General features: G+C 38.0%; 1 protein-coding gene and 3 long non-coding RNA genes across 7 annotated transcripts in view; 3 read left to right on the top strand and 1 right to left on the bottom strand.

Annotated features, from left to right (window-relative positions):
* LOC115291695 overlaps positions 1 to 12,532 on the bottom strand; it is a 50,323-nt gene extending 37,791 nt beyond the window's left edge. For both annotated transcript variants that reach the window (XR_003908627.1, XR_003908626.1), the window contains exon 1: positions 12,479 to 12,532. This is a non-coding gene — a long non-coding RNA (uncharacterized LOC115291695). The remainder of the gene's footprint in view (positions 1 to 12,478) is intronic.
* LOC115291693 lies at positions 7,760 to 11,689 on the top strand. The gene is made up of 2 exons (XR_003908622.1): positions 7,760 to 7,892; positions 11,488 to 11,689. It is a non-coding gene; the product is annotated as an uncharacterized LOC115291693 (long non-coding RNA).
* CCDC54 (coiled-coil domain containing 54) lies at positions 7,940 to 9,009 on the top strand. Its single transcript, XM_029939231.1, has one exon. The coding sequence runs from the start codon at positions 7,971 to 7,973 to the stop codon at positions 8,949 to 8,951; it is 981 nt and encodes a 326-aa protein (XP_029795091.1). The 5' UTR covers positions 7,940 to 7,970; the 3' UTR covers positions 8,952 to 9,009.
* Positions 12,533 to 12,791: 259 nt separating the features above from the next.
* The window catches only part of LOC115291694, a 32,055-nt gene continuing 25,014 nt past the window's right edge, over positions 12,792 to 19,832 (top strand). For 2 of the 3 annotated variants that reach the window (XR_003908623.1, XR_003908624.1), the window contains exons 1-3: positions 12,792 to 12,895; positions 13,289 to 13,390; positions 18,906 to 19,365. This is a non-coding gene — a long non-coding RNA (uncharacterized LOC115291694). The remainder of the gene's footprint in view (positions 12,896 to 13,288; positions 13,391 to 18,905; positions 19,366 to 19,832) is intronic. The other variant, XR_003908625.1, reaches the window with a different exon arrangement.

The raw sequence follows: 19,832 nt of genomic DNA on the forward strand, positions 1-19,832 counted from the left end.
TCATAACCATTAGCCTAAAAATGAAGCTGAAAATTATTGAAATATGTGTCTAACAGAACTGCCTTGTCACTCTCTGTTTCTGTCATTTGATATGTAACATTGCATTAAGACCACCAGGAAAAGACTTCAACTTTCTGGAAAAAGATGGACCCACAAAAAGTTAAATTCTCAATCTTACAGCTAAACATTCCTAAATACCTTTTATGCTCTAGTTTGCTTTTGGTGTAACAGGAACAGCTGCTGCAGCCTTTGGGGAGGGGCTTCAATCAGTATTTAAAACAATGAATAAATCCTTGCCCCCTTTGATCACAGCTGGGAAAACCTATGTAGAGAAGAGGGGGAAAAAAGCCCTTCAGTTTTTTATTGCCTTTTGGGCATTTTTTATCTTGCATGTAATCAGAATGTGGAGTGAGAAATAATATATTTGGAAAGTTGAATAAGATTGTTGTAATCCAAATCCTTCCAGGAGAAAAGATGCATACAGTTTTTTAAAAGACAGGAAATGAGGCCCCTGGGTGACTCAGTCGTTGAAGCCATTAAGCTAAGCATCTGAATCTTGATTTCAGCTCAGGTCATGATCTCACAGTTTGTGAGTTCAAGCCCCTCACTGAGCTCTGTGCTAAGCTCAGAGCCTGCATCCTGCCTCTGACTCTGTGTCTCCTTCTGTGTGCTGCTCCTCTGCTTGCTCCCGCTAGCTCTCTCAAAAATAAATAAATAAACACTTAAAAATTCTAAAGAGAGAGGAAATAATTCTAAAATCAAACTTCTGAGGAAAAACACTGCAGAAAGAATGTATAATAGTAATAATAGTCACAATTCTTAAATAAGAGGTGTTACATAAATTAAAACCTTGGATAAAGCAAACATCTCCATATTAACCCTCATGGCACTCTGTCCATATCAGCACATGGCTCTTGCTGTGCTCCTTGCACAGATGAAATAGAATGAGAAGGAATATGCCCAAGATGGACAGAGATCAAACTAAGAACAGAAGGAAAAGTAGAGCCAAGGGATAAATACACATTCACTTCACACAGAAATTGGTGCAAATTCCTTCAGAAACATAAAATGCCATAATAATAGATGTCTTACAAGGTGAAAACTATTAAGGAAAGCCAGTGAAATTTTTCACATTACAATCTTAAAATCTTTAAACTAAGAATGAAGATAATCCTTAGATTTTGTAGTCCAAGTTACTATAAAATAACATTACAATCTAAAACCCAAACACTGAAAGAGTTCTTCTTAAAATTAAGGCTAACCTAACATAATAACATACCTAAATATGACAACGCAGCAAACTATACAGCATTCATAATCAGAAATGGGAAAAGTAATCTTCAGTTTTTTACACTTTATAACTTTGGGATTTGTTTACATTTTAAAATCTTCATTTTCTGTGTGGTCACTAGATGGTCCATAATGTGCGGTGTTCCCTAAATGAAGTACCGTGAACTTCAGGAACAAGATGGCACGTTACTCCTTAGCTGCTCTCACCACATCATGGTTTCCAAAAAGATCTGTTACACGACAGAAGTTCGATGAAAGAGGTGTTTAAATAGACTAACCCACTGAACTTATTCAGCAATCCCATTAAAGAAAGGAGGTGAATGGTTAAGCAAAACACTTCTTTCACTTTCTCTTCCTTTTGCAGGCCATTTATTTTTATGGGTATATCAATGGTGCATATCAGGACTTATAAAGCATTGTAAAAAGAGTGTCAATCATAAGTTAAAGGGAGCAGAGGTATAAAGGTAATACCAGAGAAGTGAAATCAAAAGGTGAAGTTGAGAATTACAGACACAGAGCAATCTTATATAATATATTATTGGGGAGAGCCAAGCATAACAGAAAGAACTGGAGGAAGATGACAGGGAGGAGCGATTACATAAAATACTAATGTGCCCCCAGGGTTCTGGAAGTAAATGGTGAAGGGTATGTCTAGATAAGCTAGAGAGTTAAATTTGGAGTTCAGAGTATAAGATGACATGAATATAGAGATAAGTGCCTAAGTACCCAAGTCGATGACAAATGCATTCGTAGGCATTTTTGCAGGGGCTTAGAGAATACACTGATTATCTGTGGTACCCCAGAGGCCTGAAAGAAATAATATGTAGTACGGGGTGGGGGGGGAGTATGCGTGGTACCTTAGTCACCTGTAGGATAAGTGTCATTAACACCTCTCCTATTACCATCATTATGGGGCTTTCTTTCTTATCCATAGCATAGCTGTTTCCATGTGCATAATTATTTCCATTGATCTGATCTCAATTTACCTCTCCTGCCATTTAACTGCTTCAGGTCTTTGAGAAAGCAATTATTAAATCCCGATCCCAAAATTGATAAGCAATCCTTCAGGGACTAAGAAAAGTTATCAGATCTCCTTTATGAGACAAGCAATGTGTTCTGTAGCCCTCAGTAGAAATAGCTCGAGAGAGACTCAATGTACTTTGACAATCATCCACAAGTACATTCATTCATTCACTGAATAAAGATCTACTGAACACCAAACATATGTTAGGCTTTGTGATGGTGAGAACACCCAGTTGAAGAGTAAGTCTCTCGCCTCAAGTAGCTAAGGTCCGGGGGAGAGAGAGGGCCACCAACAAAAACAATACAGTAAGTCAACCTCCGCTAGGTGGGGTCCAGAACATGTCAGTGCAGAGAGGGCCACTGGTAAGACAACAGGGAGAATCCAAGTAGGCAAGATAAGGAAAGTATTCCCTGGATGTCCCCTGGATGGATGAGTAGAAGTTTGCCTGAGTAAAAAATGGATGGAGAATTTTCTAGAAAGAAACCACACAACTTCAGTTGTAATGAAAAAGTAAATTATTATTACCAAATATTATATAAAAGAAAATTATCATCCTCTCATTTCTTGAGAGGTCTTAAGCTTATTCTTTTGGCTTCCAGTTTCATATGCTTACGAGTATCATTGTGAACATTTACTGACACCCCAGAGTGGAAGTGGCCCTCTTGTTCCAGGTTCCCATATCAATGTCATTGGGCTTCCTTACTTCCTTACAGCTGCATCTCTGCTCAAGATTCTGTCTGCCTTACAGACACTATATCTTTGCTTTCCTCTCTATCCCTGCCTTGCTTCAGTGCAATTGCTCTGATGTCAATTTCATTCTCTTCCACTCCCCATGACTAGAAAAGAAAGAAAAGTAGAACAAGAGGATGACTTCACCTTGGGTCATCATAACTACTTGTATGGCACCAGATTTGAGCTCTCTGATGAGCCCAGTCTTATCTGCTTGAGTCAGCCACCCTCTTCAAATCTGAAAGACCTTCCTGGTTTCTGTTCCATCAATCTGTCATCTCACTTGGCACATGACAGGTGATATGCAGGTAGAAAGGCTCAGATTCCTATAAGACTGGCCCTCAAATTTTGTTGGGAAAGTAAAGACCTTCAATAATTTTTTTATGATCACAATCTCTAAGGATACTTGAACAAAAGTATGAGACTATTGGTGAAACACAAAGGTTACAAATCATGTCCAAGTGCTAGCAGAAATCTATAATTCAACTCCATTCTCTGCTACTTAAGAAAGCATATTAAAAATATGTCAATTTTATATAGATGATCTTTATTCTATCATAATTTATATAGATATCTTGATTCTACCATAATTAATTTATAGTTTACTTATTCAAAAACACCAACATTTTACATATTAATACTATCTATTATTAGAGTCATCTCTCCAATGGTTATCCAATGCCAGTCGGCCCAATACTATCACTGGTTGTATGAGCCATACTCGGAGAGAGAATGCTGGTTTGTCTGGTCTTGTTTGCTGCATTCTGGTGGTTTTTTTGTTTTTGTTTTTGTTTTTGTTTTTGAGAGAAAGACAGACAGAGTATGAGTGGTGAAGGGTCAAAGAGAGAGGGAAACACATCCAAAGCAGGCTCCCGGCTCTGAACTGTCAGCACAGAGCCCAACACAGGGCTCAAACTCATGGACCATGAGATCATGACCTGAGCTGAAGTCGGACACTTAACCGGCTAAGCAACCCAGGAGCCCCTGGTGTCCTAATCCAAATGCTTTATCTGCATGGTATACTGAATGGTGAACAGCACAAGTTTTATGCCTTGGTCATACAAATGGTGGTGTGGCCTCCTGATTGAATGAGTAAATGAAAGGTAGAGTAAGAGATAGAGAGAGAGAGAGCAGAGCTAAAGCCTAAAACTTAACCATTTCCTACTGTCATTTGAAAAAAGAAGAGTGAAAAGGAGGTGGTCAGTATTGAGCACTTTAATCCTCAAAACCACTCTATGAAATAGGTGCTGTTAGTATCCCATTGTACATGCTTGTGAAAGGTTGGTAACTTGACTAAGAGTACAGGACTAGTAAACAGGACAGCCTTGTACTCTAACCTTTCTGGCCCTAAATACCATTCCTGCAGAAGCCTGTCCCCTGGAGGATATTTTCCCTCAGTAGGAGCCCACCACTTGGTTCCAGTCTACCAGAGTTATTTTATTCCTAAATGTCTCCATATCTCTGGGAGGAACCCAAAGAAAATAAGTCAGCTTATTTCCCATTTTCATTCATTTTCTGACTGCTCTCACAACTTCACCCAAATCAACAGGCTTATATGCTCTCTACTACAGCGTTTCGCTGTCCAACAAGCCCCCAGTAGGCTAGAGGCTTCTTTCATTAACATTAATAAGTAATTTGAAACCCCAATAGATTGCTGTTTGTATCAAATATACTAATTTGTTTTATAAAAATAACCAGTATGTATAAATATTTTTTGTTGAAAATTTTAGTTTATTGTTCTTTATTATAATTGTTATACTATTATTACAATAAGTCAAGAAAAATGTGTAAGTTGTTTATTTTTACTTACTTGAATTAGGAATAGTTCAATTTCTCAAGCCTTTATAAATTTCTGCTTCAAGTAGCTTTGATAATAAAATAACCAAACAAATAAAAATTAATCAAAATGTCTTCTATAACTATATAGTACAATTTTGCTCAAAAAAGGAAATGTCCGTCCATCTCTTTCTGAGTTGACAAATACATATTTTTATCATGATTATGTGACAGCAGAGGTTCTGGATTTAGAATCAAAATCAAAATTTGACTTTACCCATCTTTTAGCATAAAGGAAAATTACTTGATTTCTCTGAACTTCAGTTAAATAAACTAATATATAAAACAGTGGTAATAACCCAATAAGACTTGGCTGTTATTAACCCAAAGGGAGTATTTGCCACAAGCAATCCTTCTAAATTGGGAATTCTTGTAAAGTAAGAATACCTAATTTACAAATTTCCTCCAAATGTAATGAAATTTTAATACTAAATTTAACAGTGAAGATGATATGACAATATATTCTGGAGATATTTAATTAAGCATTCTTTGTTTCAAACTTGAAGCTTTCTTTTAGTATTCTGAGCCCATTTTTTTTTCTTTCCAGTTTCAAATATTTTCATTGGCCTTCTGAAAACTTCATAGGCACTAAGCACAGTGTCTGTAGTGCTTGATGGATAGAATGGCCTTGGCCAAGGTAAATAGGACAGCTTTGAATGCTACCTTTTCGGGCTCCAAATACAATTTCTGTGATAGTCTGCTTCCAGAACACTTTTTTCCCCCAGCAAGAGTTTAGAAAGGTTTCTAGAAGTTTTAGTAAGGTTACTAAACAGGGATTCACAGATAAGACAATAAAGCAATATCCCAGATATCACATGATCAGCCAAAATTCTTAAGTTACTTTTGCCCGAATTCAGAGTTTACACCAAAATCTAGGTCAAAGCTGGTTTTGCAATTAGGCAAAGATAGGAGAAAGAATGATTTAGAAGGGGGCTAGAACTTATGTTGACCCAAGAAGGAATATCCTACCTACTAGAGTGGGACTGTACCATAAGGGAAATGGCTGCCACATCATTTTAGTTCTAAAATGTTTACTCCTATGTGACCAAAGAATAAAACGAAGTTTTTACCTCAATATATAAAATAGATAAAATATTTACTCCTTCAAAAGGTTTGGATTTCAAGTACCATTATTTAGAAAAATCTATAAAGAGAAATGTATAATGTTACCTTAAAATTCTAAGAGGGGCTCTCAAAGTGAGGCATACAATGGGCCGACCATGAAGGCAAAATTATTTCAAACATAATATTAAGGCACTTTTGCCATTTTCATCCTATTGACATTTGTATGTCGCAAATTGCACTGCAAAAGCAATGGTGTGTAAAACTGTCAGTGCCTTAGCACAAACCAAAGCAGCATTCCTAAACTGTGCCAATAGTGAGTGTACTTTTTACCTCCACTCAATCAAAGAAAAAAGAATGCAAAAAAAAAAAAAGCTGGTTTAACTCCAGAATGTCTTTGATGAAGCAGTAAAAAACTTAATTTTATTAAATCTCAACTCTTCAGTGTGTTTTTTTAGTATCAGGTGTGATGGTGTGATACAATGGGAAGTACACATAGAGCACTTCTGCTGCTTACCAAAGGATAATAGCTGTCTCCAGAAGTGCCTGGGTGGGGCAGTTGGTGAAGCATCTGACTCATAATCTTTGCTTAGATCATAATATCACAGTTCATGAGTTCAAACCCACGTAGGGCTCTGCACTGATGGTGTGGTGCCTGATTGGGATTCTGTCTCTCCTCTCTTCCCCTCCCCCACTTGTGTACACATGCAGGTGCACACATTCTCTCTCTCTCTCAAAAAAATAAACTTAAAACAATAGTTGTCTACAATAAAAGTACTTATTTGAGTTACAAACTGAATTAGCTGGTTTTTTTTTCATAGAACATCATTTTTACTTGAAAGAAAATCTGACACCAAACTATAGTATTCATATTTGGGTATTTGGCAATCATTTTTGCAAAAAAAAAAAAGAAGAAGGTGGGGAAAGATATAGGGAGCCTGTGACTTCAGGAAAAAAATAGTCAATAAGCTTAATAAATTTCAAGCTAGTATTAGAATTTTGGAAAGTCTTAACTGCCACTATGAGTGTGGCCTCTTCCCAATACTCAAAGACGTTGCTGGTGATATTGGTGATCATATTAATGAATATGATATTTTGATATTATACAACAAAATAAGTTACCATTTGGAAGATCTAGATAATTCAGTGAGTCATTATTTTCCAAATAACCAATGCATAGTATTACACATACATCCAAAATGGAAGATAGGCCAATGAATTTTAATGTAACAGTATTGCCATACACATGGCATCTAACTTCTAAACAAATACCATTTATCAAATTTTGGCAGAATAGGAAAGAATAAAATCTTCAATTATTTGAAAAGGCTATTAAAATACTTTCTCTTTTTTACTTACATATCTCTGTGAGGACCTCTTTTCTTCATATCCTTCAACCAAAACAACATATCACAACAGAAATAATGCAAAAGCAGATATGAGAACCTTGGTGTCTTCCATTAACCCAGGAATTTAAACCATTTGCAAATATGTAAACAATGACACCCACTTTTTTCTTTCGGAAAATATAATTATCTTTCATTAAAAAGTATCATTTGTCTTAAGATGTAATAAGTTTAATTGCTTTTTTATTTTAACAAATTGATGTCTTAAGATTTTCTAAGTTTTCATTTCTAAGATGGAATATCATTTGACATAAACTACATAAAAAAGGTGTTCCTCCAGTCTTATAAAGAAAAGTGTCCTGTGACCAAAACTTTTGAGAATCACTGCCCTATGGTTAAATGTATCCTAAGGCAATAACCATTGTGACATCAGCACCAGATCAGTGATCACCAAATGAAGGATTCCATGCAGTTGACCATTACTTCACAGAGCTCCCCCGCTGGACAGCCCTATAAGAAACTAACCACCTAAGAGTGCCTGCTATTGTCCCTGACGTTCTCCACAGGGCTACTATGATGTCACCAGGAAAGGCATCCAACAAATCGTAAGAAAAAGACCGTTTCATTCTGATACTGTTTGATTGATTGTTTTCAGGTTTCCTAGTCCTGTCTTATTATTAAAGATGTACAGACTTCAAACCAAAAGGGTAAAAGCTGCTGCTAGGCAGATGTGGACTTCAAACCTCTACAAGATCCGACAGTCTCTTAAAAATGTTTACCATAAATGTAAGAACCAGCACCCAGATTCAACTAGACATCCACCTATGACTTCCTATGACTGTGATCAAGATGACATGAGTACTGATGAAGAAATGAATCTTACAGTAATGCTCCAAGATATTAAAACTGCCCAAATTGAACTCCTCAGCCAAATGACTGATGTTGTCAGTGTGGTATCCAAAATCCAGGAAAACATTGACTTTTATCAGAAGCAGATGGAGATACTGAAAACCAGAGTGAATGTTAAGGAAGACAAACAATGCACAGTAAGTAAAGATATCGTCTCTGTGAAGAAAGACATTGATGCTTTAAAGAAGAAGGTGACAGAACTGGAAAACCAGAATTCTTCCTCCAGCATACATTGTTTAGAAGTCCTGGAAGGGGAAAGGGATAAAGAGACCACAGAACAACTTCACAAACTCATACAACCAGAAACTTTAAAGAACACATTGGCTTCTACAGATGACGGAATCTCTTCAGCAGAACAAAAAAAAGTGCCCAGTTATCCTGAGTCCACTGATGATCTTGAGGAGAAAACAATTTCCTCCAAAACTAAAACTCTGGAGAAAAGTAACCACCAAAATGCATTAGGAAGCTTTGGAAATGCAAAGTCAAATATTTATATTTGCCCAGACATTAGTACATGGATCAAGCTAACTCATGGAGAAAAATGGAGATTTTTTCTCAAAGCTACTGAGTTAGAGGAATTCATCCAGGGCCTTCTTTCCAGACCAACCATCCCTCCTGAGGAACCACAACTCGTAACCCAGAGATACCGTCCCTTCACTAGGCCTATTGCGAGTTTGACAGCATTCTGTCTCTCTGTTTTCAACTATATTTACTGTCTTTTTGGTTCCTCAAAAGAGGAAGTTACTCGACTATAATTTTCTGGTTTGTTTGGCACAAAATAAATGTAACCTGGCTGTTCCAAGCATTGATACATCTTTGTGGTGGTTGTGAATTCCTTGGCAGTTTGTTCACTGTAGGCACACTGTCTATGAAGGGTTTTTGTGCCTCAGGTAAGATATATCATCTCATTGGACAATTGTGACACATTTTCGGTCAGTGTTCTTGTTTTCTCAAAGGCAAGTCAGGAGGACTGACCCAGTGCCTATGTTATAGATAACTGGAAGGAAAGACTAAATAAGTCAAGGGAATGAACACCACATCTGGTAGCCCCCACCTCAGTTTTCCACGTCCTCTTGTCTTAGTGGCTTTCGTAGATAAGATCTGCAATACCAGAGACAGACTCCACTAATGAAATTTTAAACAGCATACAATGAAAATGATACACACTCTCAAATCTATTAAAGTTAGAATTATAAAAATAAAGGGCACCGAAAGAACAAGTTACTGCCAGGAAAATATTCATTGCAAAAATGGGATTTCTTTTTCTTTCCGTTTCAGCTTTATCTCCATCAAACAAAGGGGGATGCTACTGGGTATATTTTACATTTTCATGAAGTGAGACAAATACCATGTCTTTTTTTAAAATTGTTTTTAACATTTATTTATTTCTGTGAGACAGAGACAGATCATGAGCAGGGGAGGGGCAGAGAGAGAGGGACACACAGAATCAGAAGCAGGCTCCAGGCTCTGAGCTGTCAGCACAAAGCCCAACACGGGGCTCAAACCCATGAACTGTGAGATCATGACCTGAGCGAAGTCAGACACTCAACCAACTGAGCCACCCAGGTGCCCTGTATATCTTGTATATTTGATACAGATCAAAATGGAACCATTAAAGAGCCATGTGTAAACCAAGTAAAATCTGAACACTATGCTACCATAAATTCCTATATGATAATAAGGACTTTTTTTTGGTATGAGTCATGTACTACATATCCAGGGTGGGCTTCATTTTTAGATATAATAAGTTATTGCCATAATGATGTAATTTTTCTAAATATTATGCAGAATAGCTGCAAAAAGTTTCCCTCACCACTTAACTCAGTAAATGAAATCTGCTATCAATAGAGTCCTGTGCCATTACACTACAAATATTCTTAGTAAGTGTGCTACTTTAAATTATTCTCAGTTAATAACTTGAATGGAGGGCTCTGGCAGTTAAGAACAACCCAGTTTCAAATGAGGAAAAAGAAACTAAGGTGGGTATAGAGGAAACTAAGGAAGAAGGCCCAGCCTGGCAGTAATTATACATAACTTCTTCTACTTCCAAACGTATTTTATTTGATCTTTCTTTACTAATTTATAATAAGATGTGCACACAAAAGAACTTTTAAAATCTGTCAGTGGGGCACCTGCATGGCTTAGTTGGTTAAGCATTCCACTTTGGCTCAGGTCACGATCTCATGGTTCATGAGTTCAAGCCCTACACCAGGCTCTGTGCTGAGAGCTTCAAGCTGGCTTGTGATTCTTTCTCCCCCTCTTTCTTCCACTCCGCTGCTCATGCACTCTCTCTCTCTCTCTCTCAAAATAAATAAACTTAAAAAAAATATGTCAATGTACAACAGGGGCAGTATGGATGATAGTCCTATACCTACTCAGGCAAGACTGTACATGAAGTGGTTTGTTTTAAATGGGATAGCCATGCGAATATGGTAAAGCAAGTGCCCTGGCCAGGGCCCTAGCAATCTCTATGTATTTCTTCACCATCAGAGATATGTGTAAGGACAACCAGAGTTCTAGCTCGGCATGTTGGGTGTGACCCTCACATCAGAGAGTAACAAGGGAAAATAGGCCGTGACAAAGATAAATGACATAACAACTGGCTTCCAGGAGAGTAAAAAGTGACTCAGCTGGTGTTTGCCTGGGTCATCTGGGCTTCTGTATTCTGCATGCTTTCACTCTCTCTCTCTTTCACTTTCACTTGCTTAACGGTTCTAGAGCGGCCAACAGCAGAGGCCTGGGGACTGGAAGAGCTTAGCTCTGAACAAATTCTACACTTACAACCTCTAATTTCATCTCAGCTAGCTTTGTTTTGTCATGTGTTAAATAGAAATCCTATTAATTTAGTAAATAAGTTTTCAGTGTTTGCTAATGGCGAGGGATCATGGAGGATAAAAGAAAAAGTAGACATTCCCTGTACTATAGACACATAACATCAAATGGGGCAAATAAAATGCGTCCATGCACATGTAATGTACAATAGATGGGGATGGAAAAAAGCAAAAGTGCTCCTGGTCTTTGAGAGGAAAGAGGGTTGATGAGTGTTGCAGTAAGGAGCTTAGGTGAGGAGGAGGTGGTGAGGACAATGTGCCGGCAGGAGTGCAGGAGTGAGGCCAGGAGGGAACATGGGAAACAAAAGCCTTCAAGCATTTTATAAATGTAAAGCACAGATATCTATTTCAACCCCTTTATGGATCTCATTATTCTCTTCAGGGATTCCTTACTATATTCATATTAACCTTTTGGTTCTGTTTTTTTTTTGTTTTTTGTTTGTTTGTTTTTAACCTACAGAAGAATGTTAGAGGCACAGAACGTGAGAGGGCTCCTACATGATTTTCCCGTGGTTTCAAAGTTTCCCTGAAGATGATGACCATTCGACCTGTTAGTTCACATAACTTCCCAGTAAGGAAGGGGAGAAGTCTGCTTTTGAGTCACTTATCATCACCTACAGGAGATACCACATAAATCATTAAAATTATAACTCAACTTGCAACTACATGTGAGCAATTTTTTCCCAGTGCTTGCTTTCAAATTAACCTGGCTCTCAGCCAACACACCTCCATCCCACTTGACTCAGAGGAAGTGATGTCTCTCTTGTCCACATTTCCCTTCCGGTCGTTTGCAGGGTCTCCATCATTAGCCCTCTTCATCCCTCCATCTTAGCCCCTTCCCCACCAGTCCTTTGTACTCCACTTACAAAAATATGTGCTTGTGCTTGCCTTGTCCTGTGTTCTCCTCCTGCCTGGCTGATGGCTCAACATCCTCTTTGAAGGAAAGACACACCCTCCCTGTCCTTAACTACTCCTCTCCCATTCTCTCCATGGTTCATATGACCACATCTTCCACACCAGTACTGTCTCTACTGGTCCCTCCCCATCACTCTGGCAGATCCCTCTGCCACCACTACTCATTCCCTCGAAAGTCTTATGATTCACTTTAATGGTGCTCAAATCAAAGGACTCCTAATCCAGCCTCTCCTGGGACCTACTGAGAGTTCATTTCAAGTGACTTACCTTCGCCACTTGGGTGTCTATGGCAGTCACGAACTCCTTACTGTTAAAATTAGCCTTAATAACCCTTCTTCTGATTCAAACTCATGTCTCTGCCAGAATCATAGCACACGTTATCCATACACCCAAACCTGGAATTACTCTCATCTTTTTCTCCCTCGTTTGATGTATTAATCATCAAATATTTTCCTGTTTATCTTCCAACTCTTCATGGAATCCATCCTCCATCTCTGTCCTCAGTTCTACTGTTCTGATTCAAGCTTTAATTTTACCTCATTATAAATGAAAAGTGTTCCTTCTTGGTTACTCCAGCTTCCAGAAGGTCTAGAATCCAATTTTAAAAGGGTAATTTTTTTTTAACAGTTCTAGAACCTTTCCATTGTTCTTTATAACAAGATGAATAAAATCCAAACTTCTTAACAGAGCATACACAACCCTCTCCACCCTGCATTTTTACCTTTGGAAAGGACTGTTCCTTAGTGGTAAAGTACAATGGCTTTACTATCAGACTGACCTTATTCAAGAGCTGGACCTACATTTACTAGCGGTATGACTTTGGAATTAAGCTAAAATTTATATTCCCAAAACCCTAGTGTCCTTATTCCTAAAGTAAGAATACCAGTCATGGATTGCTGCCAGGAATAATGAAGATTGCTATGTGAAGCTCTTAGCAATCTAATTGATGTACAGTAAGTGTGAAATTAATTGTATTATTACTTATTCTTCATCCCCATTTTCCCAAGATAACTTTACATGCAAACCACTAAGATGTCTTGCAGACCTTTTCAAATCTTGTATCTTTGTCCTTGCTGCTCCTGCTGCCTTGGATACCCTTCTTTTATCTGGATAATAAGAAATAATTTGTCACTTGAGTCTCAATTAAAATATTTTTTTCCCTAAAATACCTTCTCTGATCTTTATCTTGTATCTCAGACTCTTGAGACTGACTTGGAGACTCCCTCAGTGACCCCCACCTGTGTTGCTATTGGTTTTATATCAGTGGGGGGAGAGAGAAAATAGTATTTACTTCCACCAGATTGCATTTTGTGTTCATATGTCTGTCTCCCTCACAAAACTTTGAGCTGCTTATGATAGATATAGAAACTTACCTGCTTATTGAAGAAGGAGAAGAAGAAGAAAAGAAACTTAACTCTTTGTCTTGAACACCAAAATCAGTTTTACTGGTAAGTTCTCAGTAAATGTTTTTTAACGAAAAAAAAAAAGACAGAGAAGAACACACTATTATGCTCTACCAAAAAAGTGGGTATAAATATAATTAGATGAATGTTTATAATGTATGTCACACATGAAACCATTGTGCATTCATCAAAATGTCTCAAACCATTGTTACTATTAAATTAGATACATTTAATAGAAAGGAAGCATTCAACAGTAAAAGCAGCAAGGACACTCAAAGAAGAATAGATCTTAGAACAGCAGTTTACTGAACATGTACTATGTTAACAGGCACTGTGCTAGGAGCAGGTGTACAGTGGTGAACTTCATTAACTGTGATTTTGGCAAATTCCTTAAAGAGTTGTGTTCTTCAGTTTTCTCAACTCAAAACCGAGAACAATTTATCTCTTAAGGCTACTGTGTTAATTAAATGATAGCATATGTATAACCTCCTCAGAACAGTGTTTGACTCAGTGGATACTTAACAATTGGTAATCATCACCTTCCTTTTCAAGGCTGAAAGTTAAAAGGGGCCATGGACCTTGCCTCAAGGAGCTCACATTCACTACTTGTAGTAGTCATAAAAGACTTCAGACAAATAATGAAGCAAGTGATGGGCTAAATACAAAGGCTGCAAACCAACCCTTGACTCCCTTATCCAAAGATAGTGTGATAAGAATAAGACAGGGTGTGAAGCTCTCCTCCTGTCTGGGCATTCAACCAATATTCCATCATCTGTAACAGCCGTCCTCCAACCTTTAATTGCACACTATAAAAATAAGCATCAGAGAAAAGTATTTAAGGGGAAAGCGAGAGACTCAGTTTAAGATAAATAGTTTAGTTCAGTTTAGACACTGAGAGTATTCTGTTCATTCAAAGACAACATTCACAACATTACTGAAATCAGACTCAATGCCAGGAACTAGTTAAGCTAAACATAAAGAAATAGAGATGGAAACGACACCAATCCCATCCTGAAGAAACATACTTTCCAGTGGTGTTCTCGCCAGGTGACAATTATTTTGGCCTGTTGCTTAGATTTGGAGTAGAAAACATAACAAGGCACAGAAAAACAATAGCCATCCCATTCCATGAGCGGTTCATCCAATGGATGGTCATCCTTTTACTGTGCTCGGTTATGTTTTAGCTCTCCGGAATCAGCACAAGCTTCCAGGAAGAGCTCTCAACAGGACTCTTCTGATTTTTTCTTTAGTTATGGATCCTCCCTATTTTTATTTTTTAATGTTTATTTATTTTTGAGAGAGAGAGAGAGAGAGAATGCAAGAAGAGGAAGGCAGAGAGAGAGGGGACACAGAATTTGAAGCAGGCTCCAGGCTCTGAAATGTCAGCACAGAGCCCAATGCTGGGCCTAAAATCACGAACTGTGAGATCATGACCTGAGCCATCCAGTCACTTGTCCCTCCTACTTTTAGATACTCCCCTTTTTCCCAACTCTTATTGAGGACAGGAAAAGAAATGCATGAAAATGCACCCAGGCGATAGATAGCCTGATTCTGATGATGTGTTCTTTCTACAAGTCTCTTCAGAAAGGGTGTTCCCACAAGAGTGTCCTGATGGAAGGTGGCACACATTTTTTGGATATCAGAAAATTGAAATGTGGTGACTACTCTCAGTTATAGTGACCCTCAGTCAACTTACATTTGCCACCTATAAAGATAATAATTGTTTATGTACAGTTTGTAATTGGATCACAGTCATCAGTGACATGGTTATTTGTTGTTATAGCAATATTAACAAAATTATTCCTATGGCAGTCTAATTAGAGGAGCACCATTGGTCACCCAGCTGGCATTCTCAATGTGCTACCTAAGAGGTATGATCAGAAGACAAATCAGAGATGACTTAACGAAGTTTCTGATCAGAGTCTGGTCTAAAAACAATAAGTTATTGAAGGAGACAAAGAGAAACTGATGACTGGTGAATTCAAGCAGGTTATTAGAGGACAATAAAGAGAAAATGAATTTACTAGATTCAATATGGTGGCAGCTGATAACAATCAAAGCTTCCTTCCCTCTCAGCAGTAAGATCCTAAAGTCATAAAAGGTTAGCTATTGAAGCACTAATGTATAGAATTGTTGAATTATATTGTGTAATTAAAACTAATATAACACTGTATGTTAACTATACTTGAATTTAAAAAAGTTAGCTATGAAAATAAAACTAAAGATTATTTAGTTCAATGATATTCAAGTGGGGGTACCTCCAAGGGGCTTTTTAAAATCTCCTTGTAGGGGCGCCTGGGTGGCTCAGTTGATTAAGCATCCAGCTTCAGCTCAGGTCATGATCTCACGGTTCATGGGTTCGAGCCCTGCGTTGGACTCTGTGTTGACAGCTAGCTCAGAGCCTGGAGCTTGTCTTTCAATTCTGTGTCTCCCTCTCTCTCTGTCTCTCTCTCTCTCTCTCTCTCTCTCTCTCTCTCTGCCCCTCCCCTGATCCCACTGTCTCTGTCTTTCAAAAATAAATAAATGTTAAAAAAAATTTTTAAATCTCCTTGTAGAGGGGCACCTGGGTGGTTCAGCCGGCTGAGTATCTGACTCTTGATTTCAGCTCATGTCATAATACCAGGATCATGGGATCAACCCCCACATTGGGCTTTCACTGACAGTGTGGAACCTGCTTGGGATTCTCTCCCTCTCTCTCTCTCTCTCTCTCTCTCTCTCTCTCTGCCCCTCCCCCACTCATGAGTAAGTATTATTTAGTCTCTCAAAGTAAATAATAAACTTAAATATATATTCTATCTCTCTCTGCCCCTCTCCTCCTCTCTCTAAAATAATAATAATAATAATAATAATAATAAATAAAATGTCCTAGTAAATTTTTGCCAATTAGTCCTTCCCAGTAACACACATCCTTGGTTTAGGGGACATAACTTTATCCCTAACACATTTAAGAATCCTAATTATAAGGAGCAGCATAATGTAGGGACCAAGAACAAACATCTAGATACTAGATAGGTCTGGATTAATGAGGGCTATGTCACTCACTAGGTGTGTGACCTTGCTAAGTTTCTTAAATTCTGTAAGTGACCTTTCTTATCTCTAAATTGGGGATAATAATAGAATATAATGCAAAATTATGTGTGGAAGATAAAATGAGGAAAAGCACTTAGCCCAGCATCTGATGTATAGTAAGCACTCAATAAATGTCCCATATAACTTGTGATGGTTAATTTTGTCAGCATAATTGGGCCAAGAGGTGCCCAGATAGCTGGTAAAACATTATTGCTGGGTGTTTTGATGAGGATGTTTCCAGCATAGGTTAGCATTTGAGTAAAGAAGCTCACCCTCCCCAATTCAGTGGGCATCATCCTATCTGCTGGGGCCTGAACAGAACAAAACGGTGGAGGAAGAATGAATTTACTCTTTCTTGAGCAAGGGCATCCAACCAGACATTAGCACCCCTAGTTTTTGGGCCTTTGGACTTAGACCAGAACTTACACCATCAGCCGCCCTGTTCTTAGGCCTTCAGACTCGAACTGGGACTCACACCCCTGGCTCCCTCAGCTCTCAGGGCTTTAGATTTGGACTAGAACTATATCTCCAGCTTCTCTGGACCACCAGCCTGAAGATGGCAGTTCATGGGACTCCGCCTATTGCATTAATCAATTCCTCATAATGACTTTGTTTCTATATATCTGTATCTATCCTGTTGGTTCTGTTTCTCTGCAGAACCCTGATTAGTATATAACTCTGAATTGGCAGCTAGCCAGTAGTTGAGGAAGAAAAAGACTGAAGACCAGAAAGTTAGTTCAACTCACTGAGGAGGAACCTGAGATCCAGAGGCAGAAGTGAGTTACCCAAAGTTACCCAGCTTATCCCCAGTCTGGACCAGATCCCAGGGCTCCAAACACTGAGCCTCACACTCTTTAGGCCAATTGAATTATTGCATTCTGATAGCTGAAGGAATAGCAAGATGTAGCAGGAAATGCACTGGTCTAGTGGTAAAAGACCCCTTTACTGAGTCTCCCACCATCTGTGTGGGATTCCTAATGTTCCTCAAAGTAGGGCAATGCATTGATCAAAGATAAGAAATCTGCCATTATGGTTACACAACCAAAGTCCATGTTCCACTATCTTTGAAACTTTGACCTTTCTCAGACCAGAGTTTGCTATGTTGGTCTTCTGTTATCTGAGCATTTCAGCAGGGATCAGGTATAACATGGTAATATGTGCATATATGTATATATATACACACATATATACATACTTATGTGTATATATATAATCTCACATATATATCAAGTATACATAAATATCTTATCAAATATATGTGTATCAATAAACCTTTGGATTAATTTCCTAGCCTATTGTCAGCGACATTGTTTTGATTACTATAATTATAGCTAAAAACTAGTTTTAACAATATTAAGCAAGTGTGTGTGATCACACACACACACTCATACACACAAACACTTCTAGGAGAAGCCTTAGATGGTACTTCTAAATGCTAAAGGATTTTAAAAAGATGTGGAGTGGTGGCGCACCTGGATGGCTCTGTTGGTTATGTGTCTGATTCTTGGTTTCTGCTCAGGTCATATCTCACAGTTTTGTGAATTCAAACCCTGTGTCAGGCTCTGCACTGGCAGCATGGAACCTGCTTGAGATTCTCTCTCTCCCTCTCTCTCTGTCCCTCCCCAACTTGTGCTGTCTCTGTCTCTCTTTAAAAACTTTAAAAAACGTTGAAGGCCTGTGAATACTGTTTAAGTAGCTTATATGTTAAAGTGTGTTATATGTTAGAGCTTAACAGGAAAAAAATATTAATACATTTAACATAAAACCTAGTGAATCACTTTTAGCCTGTCTTCCTTCTCACCATCTTCTTTAGAACATTGGAGTGCTCTCTTCCCATATCTCTCATTCTGTATTTTTGGTAAAGTGTTACTTTTTCCACCCATGGGTTTCTCCCCACTTTTTGCCTCTGTCTCTCTCCATCTGTTTCTATGTCTTCCCCTTTTTTCCCATCCATCTCCATCTTTCTCAGGATGATGTGACAATCCATGTTGTCACACATAGATTCACTTGCCAACCAAGGTCATGTGGACTTACTGGTCTTTCGTCTTTTCTTCTCCTTGATTTCAGTCAAGAACATTTCTGCTGACTTTTCCCTATTCCCCCCAATTCCCCATGTAGGTATCCCTGGCATATTAGTCAGGGTTCTTCAGCAACAGAGCCAACAAAATTTATTTATTTATTTATTTATTTATTTATTTATTTATTTATTCTAACAGTTAATATTTATATAATATAAATATATAGTATATACTATAAATTACATAAATATTTATGTAATTTATAGTATATACAGCACTTATGTATGTATTACATGCATAAATATATTACATATATTATAAATATATAAATACATACATTACATATACACATAAATTATATATTATATGTAAATATATAATTATATATAGTATATGATATATAATAAAATGTTAAGAGTATATAAATACATATAAAGAGGTTTATCATATGGTATTGGCTCACATGATAACAGAAGCTGAGAAATCCCACAACCTGCTGTCTGCAAACTGGAGGCCCAAGGAAGTCAGCAATACACTGTGAAATCCTGGGACCCAGAGAGCCAACAGTACAGACAGCAGTACAAATATGAAGGCTGACAACCAGGCACAGCAAGGCCAGGATTGATGTCCCAGCTCACTTCATCAAGAAGAGACTGAACTCAAGCTTCCCCCACCTTTTTGTTTGGTTTGGGCCTCAACACCTTAGGTGATGCTCACTCACATGGAAAAGGCTATCTGCTTTGTTTAGTTCAATTCAAATGTTTATCTCTTTGAACATACTCTTCCAGACCCACCCAAGAAGAACTTAACCATCTGAGCATCCTGTGGCCCAGGCAAGCTGACAATAAAGTGAATGAGCACATCTGGTTTCCTGCTCCAACGTCCTCTCATGATTGCCCGCTGCTGCACCCATTCCTGAACTTTCCTCCTCAGGTCCTGGTCATGCCAGCAACCCTCTCTCCCCTTCTGACTGTCCTTTCTGTGTGACTGCTTGAGTGTCCATATCTGATCCTGACTGTAGCTCCACTATGATTAATTCTGTAGGGTGGGTCCCTAACCACTTTCCCAAACACTCATTACTTCCTCTATTTTTGGTCAATCTCCCTAAGTTACTCTTCTCATGTACCTTTTGTTTTTTATTCCAACCTTCATTTTCCCCCCTACAGAACTAATAATATAGAATACAATTTTATTATAAAATTTATTGTGTATAATAAAGAAAACTGAATGTTCCTTAGTCTGAATTTCAAATATAGGTGAGTGGAATAAGTTAAAATTTAGCTACGAAAATAGTATTAACTGTAGTGGTTTTTTTTTACTTATTATTTTCCTATTTTCTTTTATTTGAGAAAAGAATTCTCTATGCTGAGAAAATATATAAAAAGGGGTCTTAATCTAAT

This window comes from Suricata suricatta, chromosome 5 (genome assembly GCF_006229205.1).
Source record: "Suricata suricatta isolate VVHF042 chromosome 5, meerkat_22Aug2017_6uvM2_HiC, whole genome shotgun sequence".
NCBI classification, from domain to species: Eukaryota; Metazoa; Chordata; class Mammalia; order Carnivora; family Herpestidae; genus Suricata; species Suricata suricatta.

Bases quoted from the DNA above. Each gene is read 5' to 3' on its own strand.
- CCDC54 (XM_029939231.1), top strand. From the start codon at position 7,971: ATGTACAGACTTCAAACCAAAAGGGTAAAAGCTGCTGCTAGGCAGATG.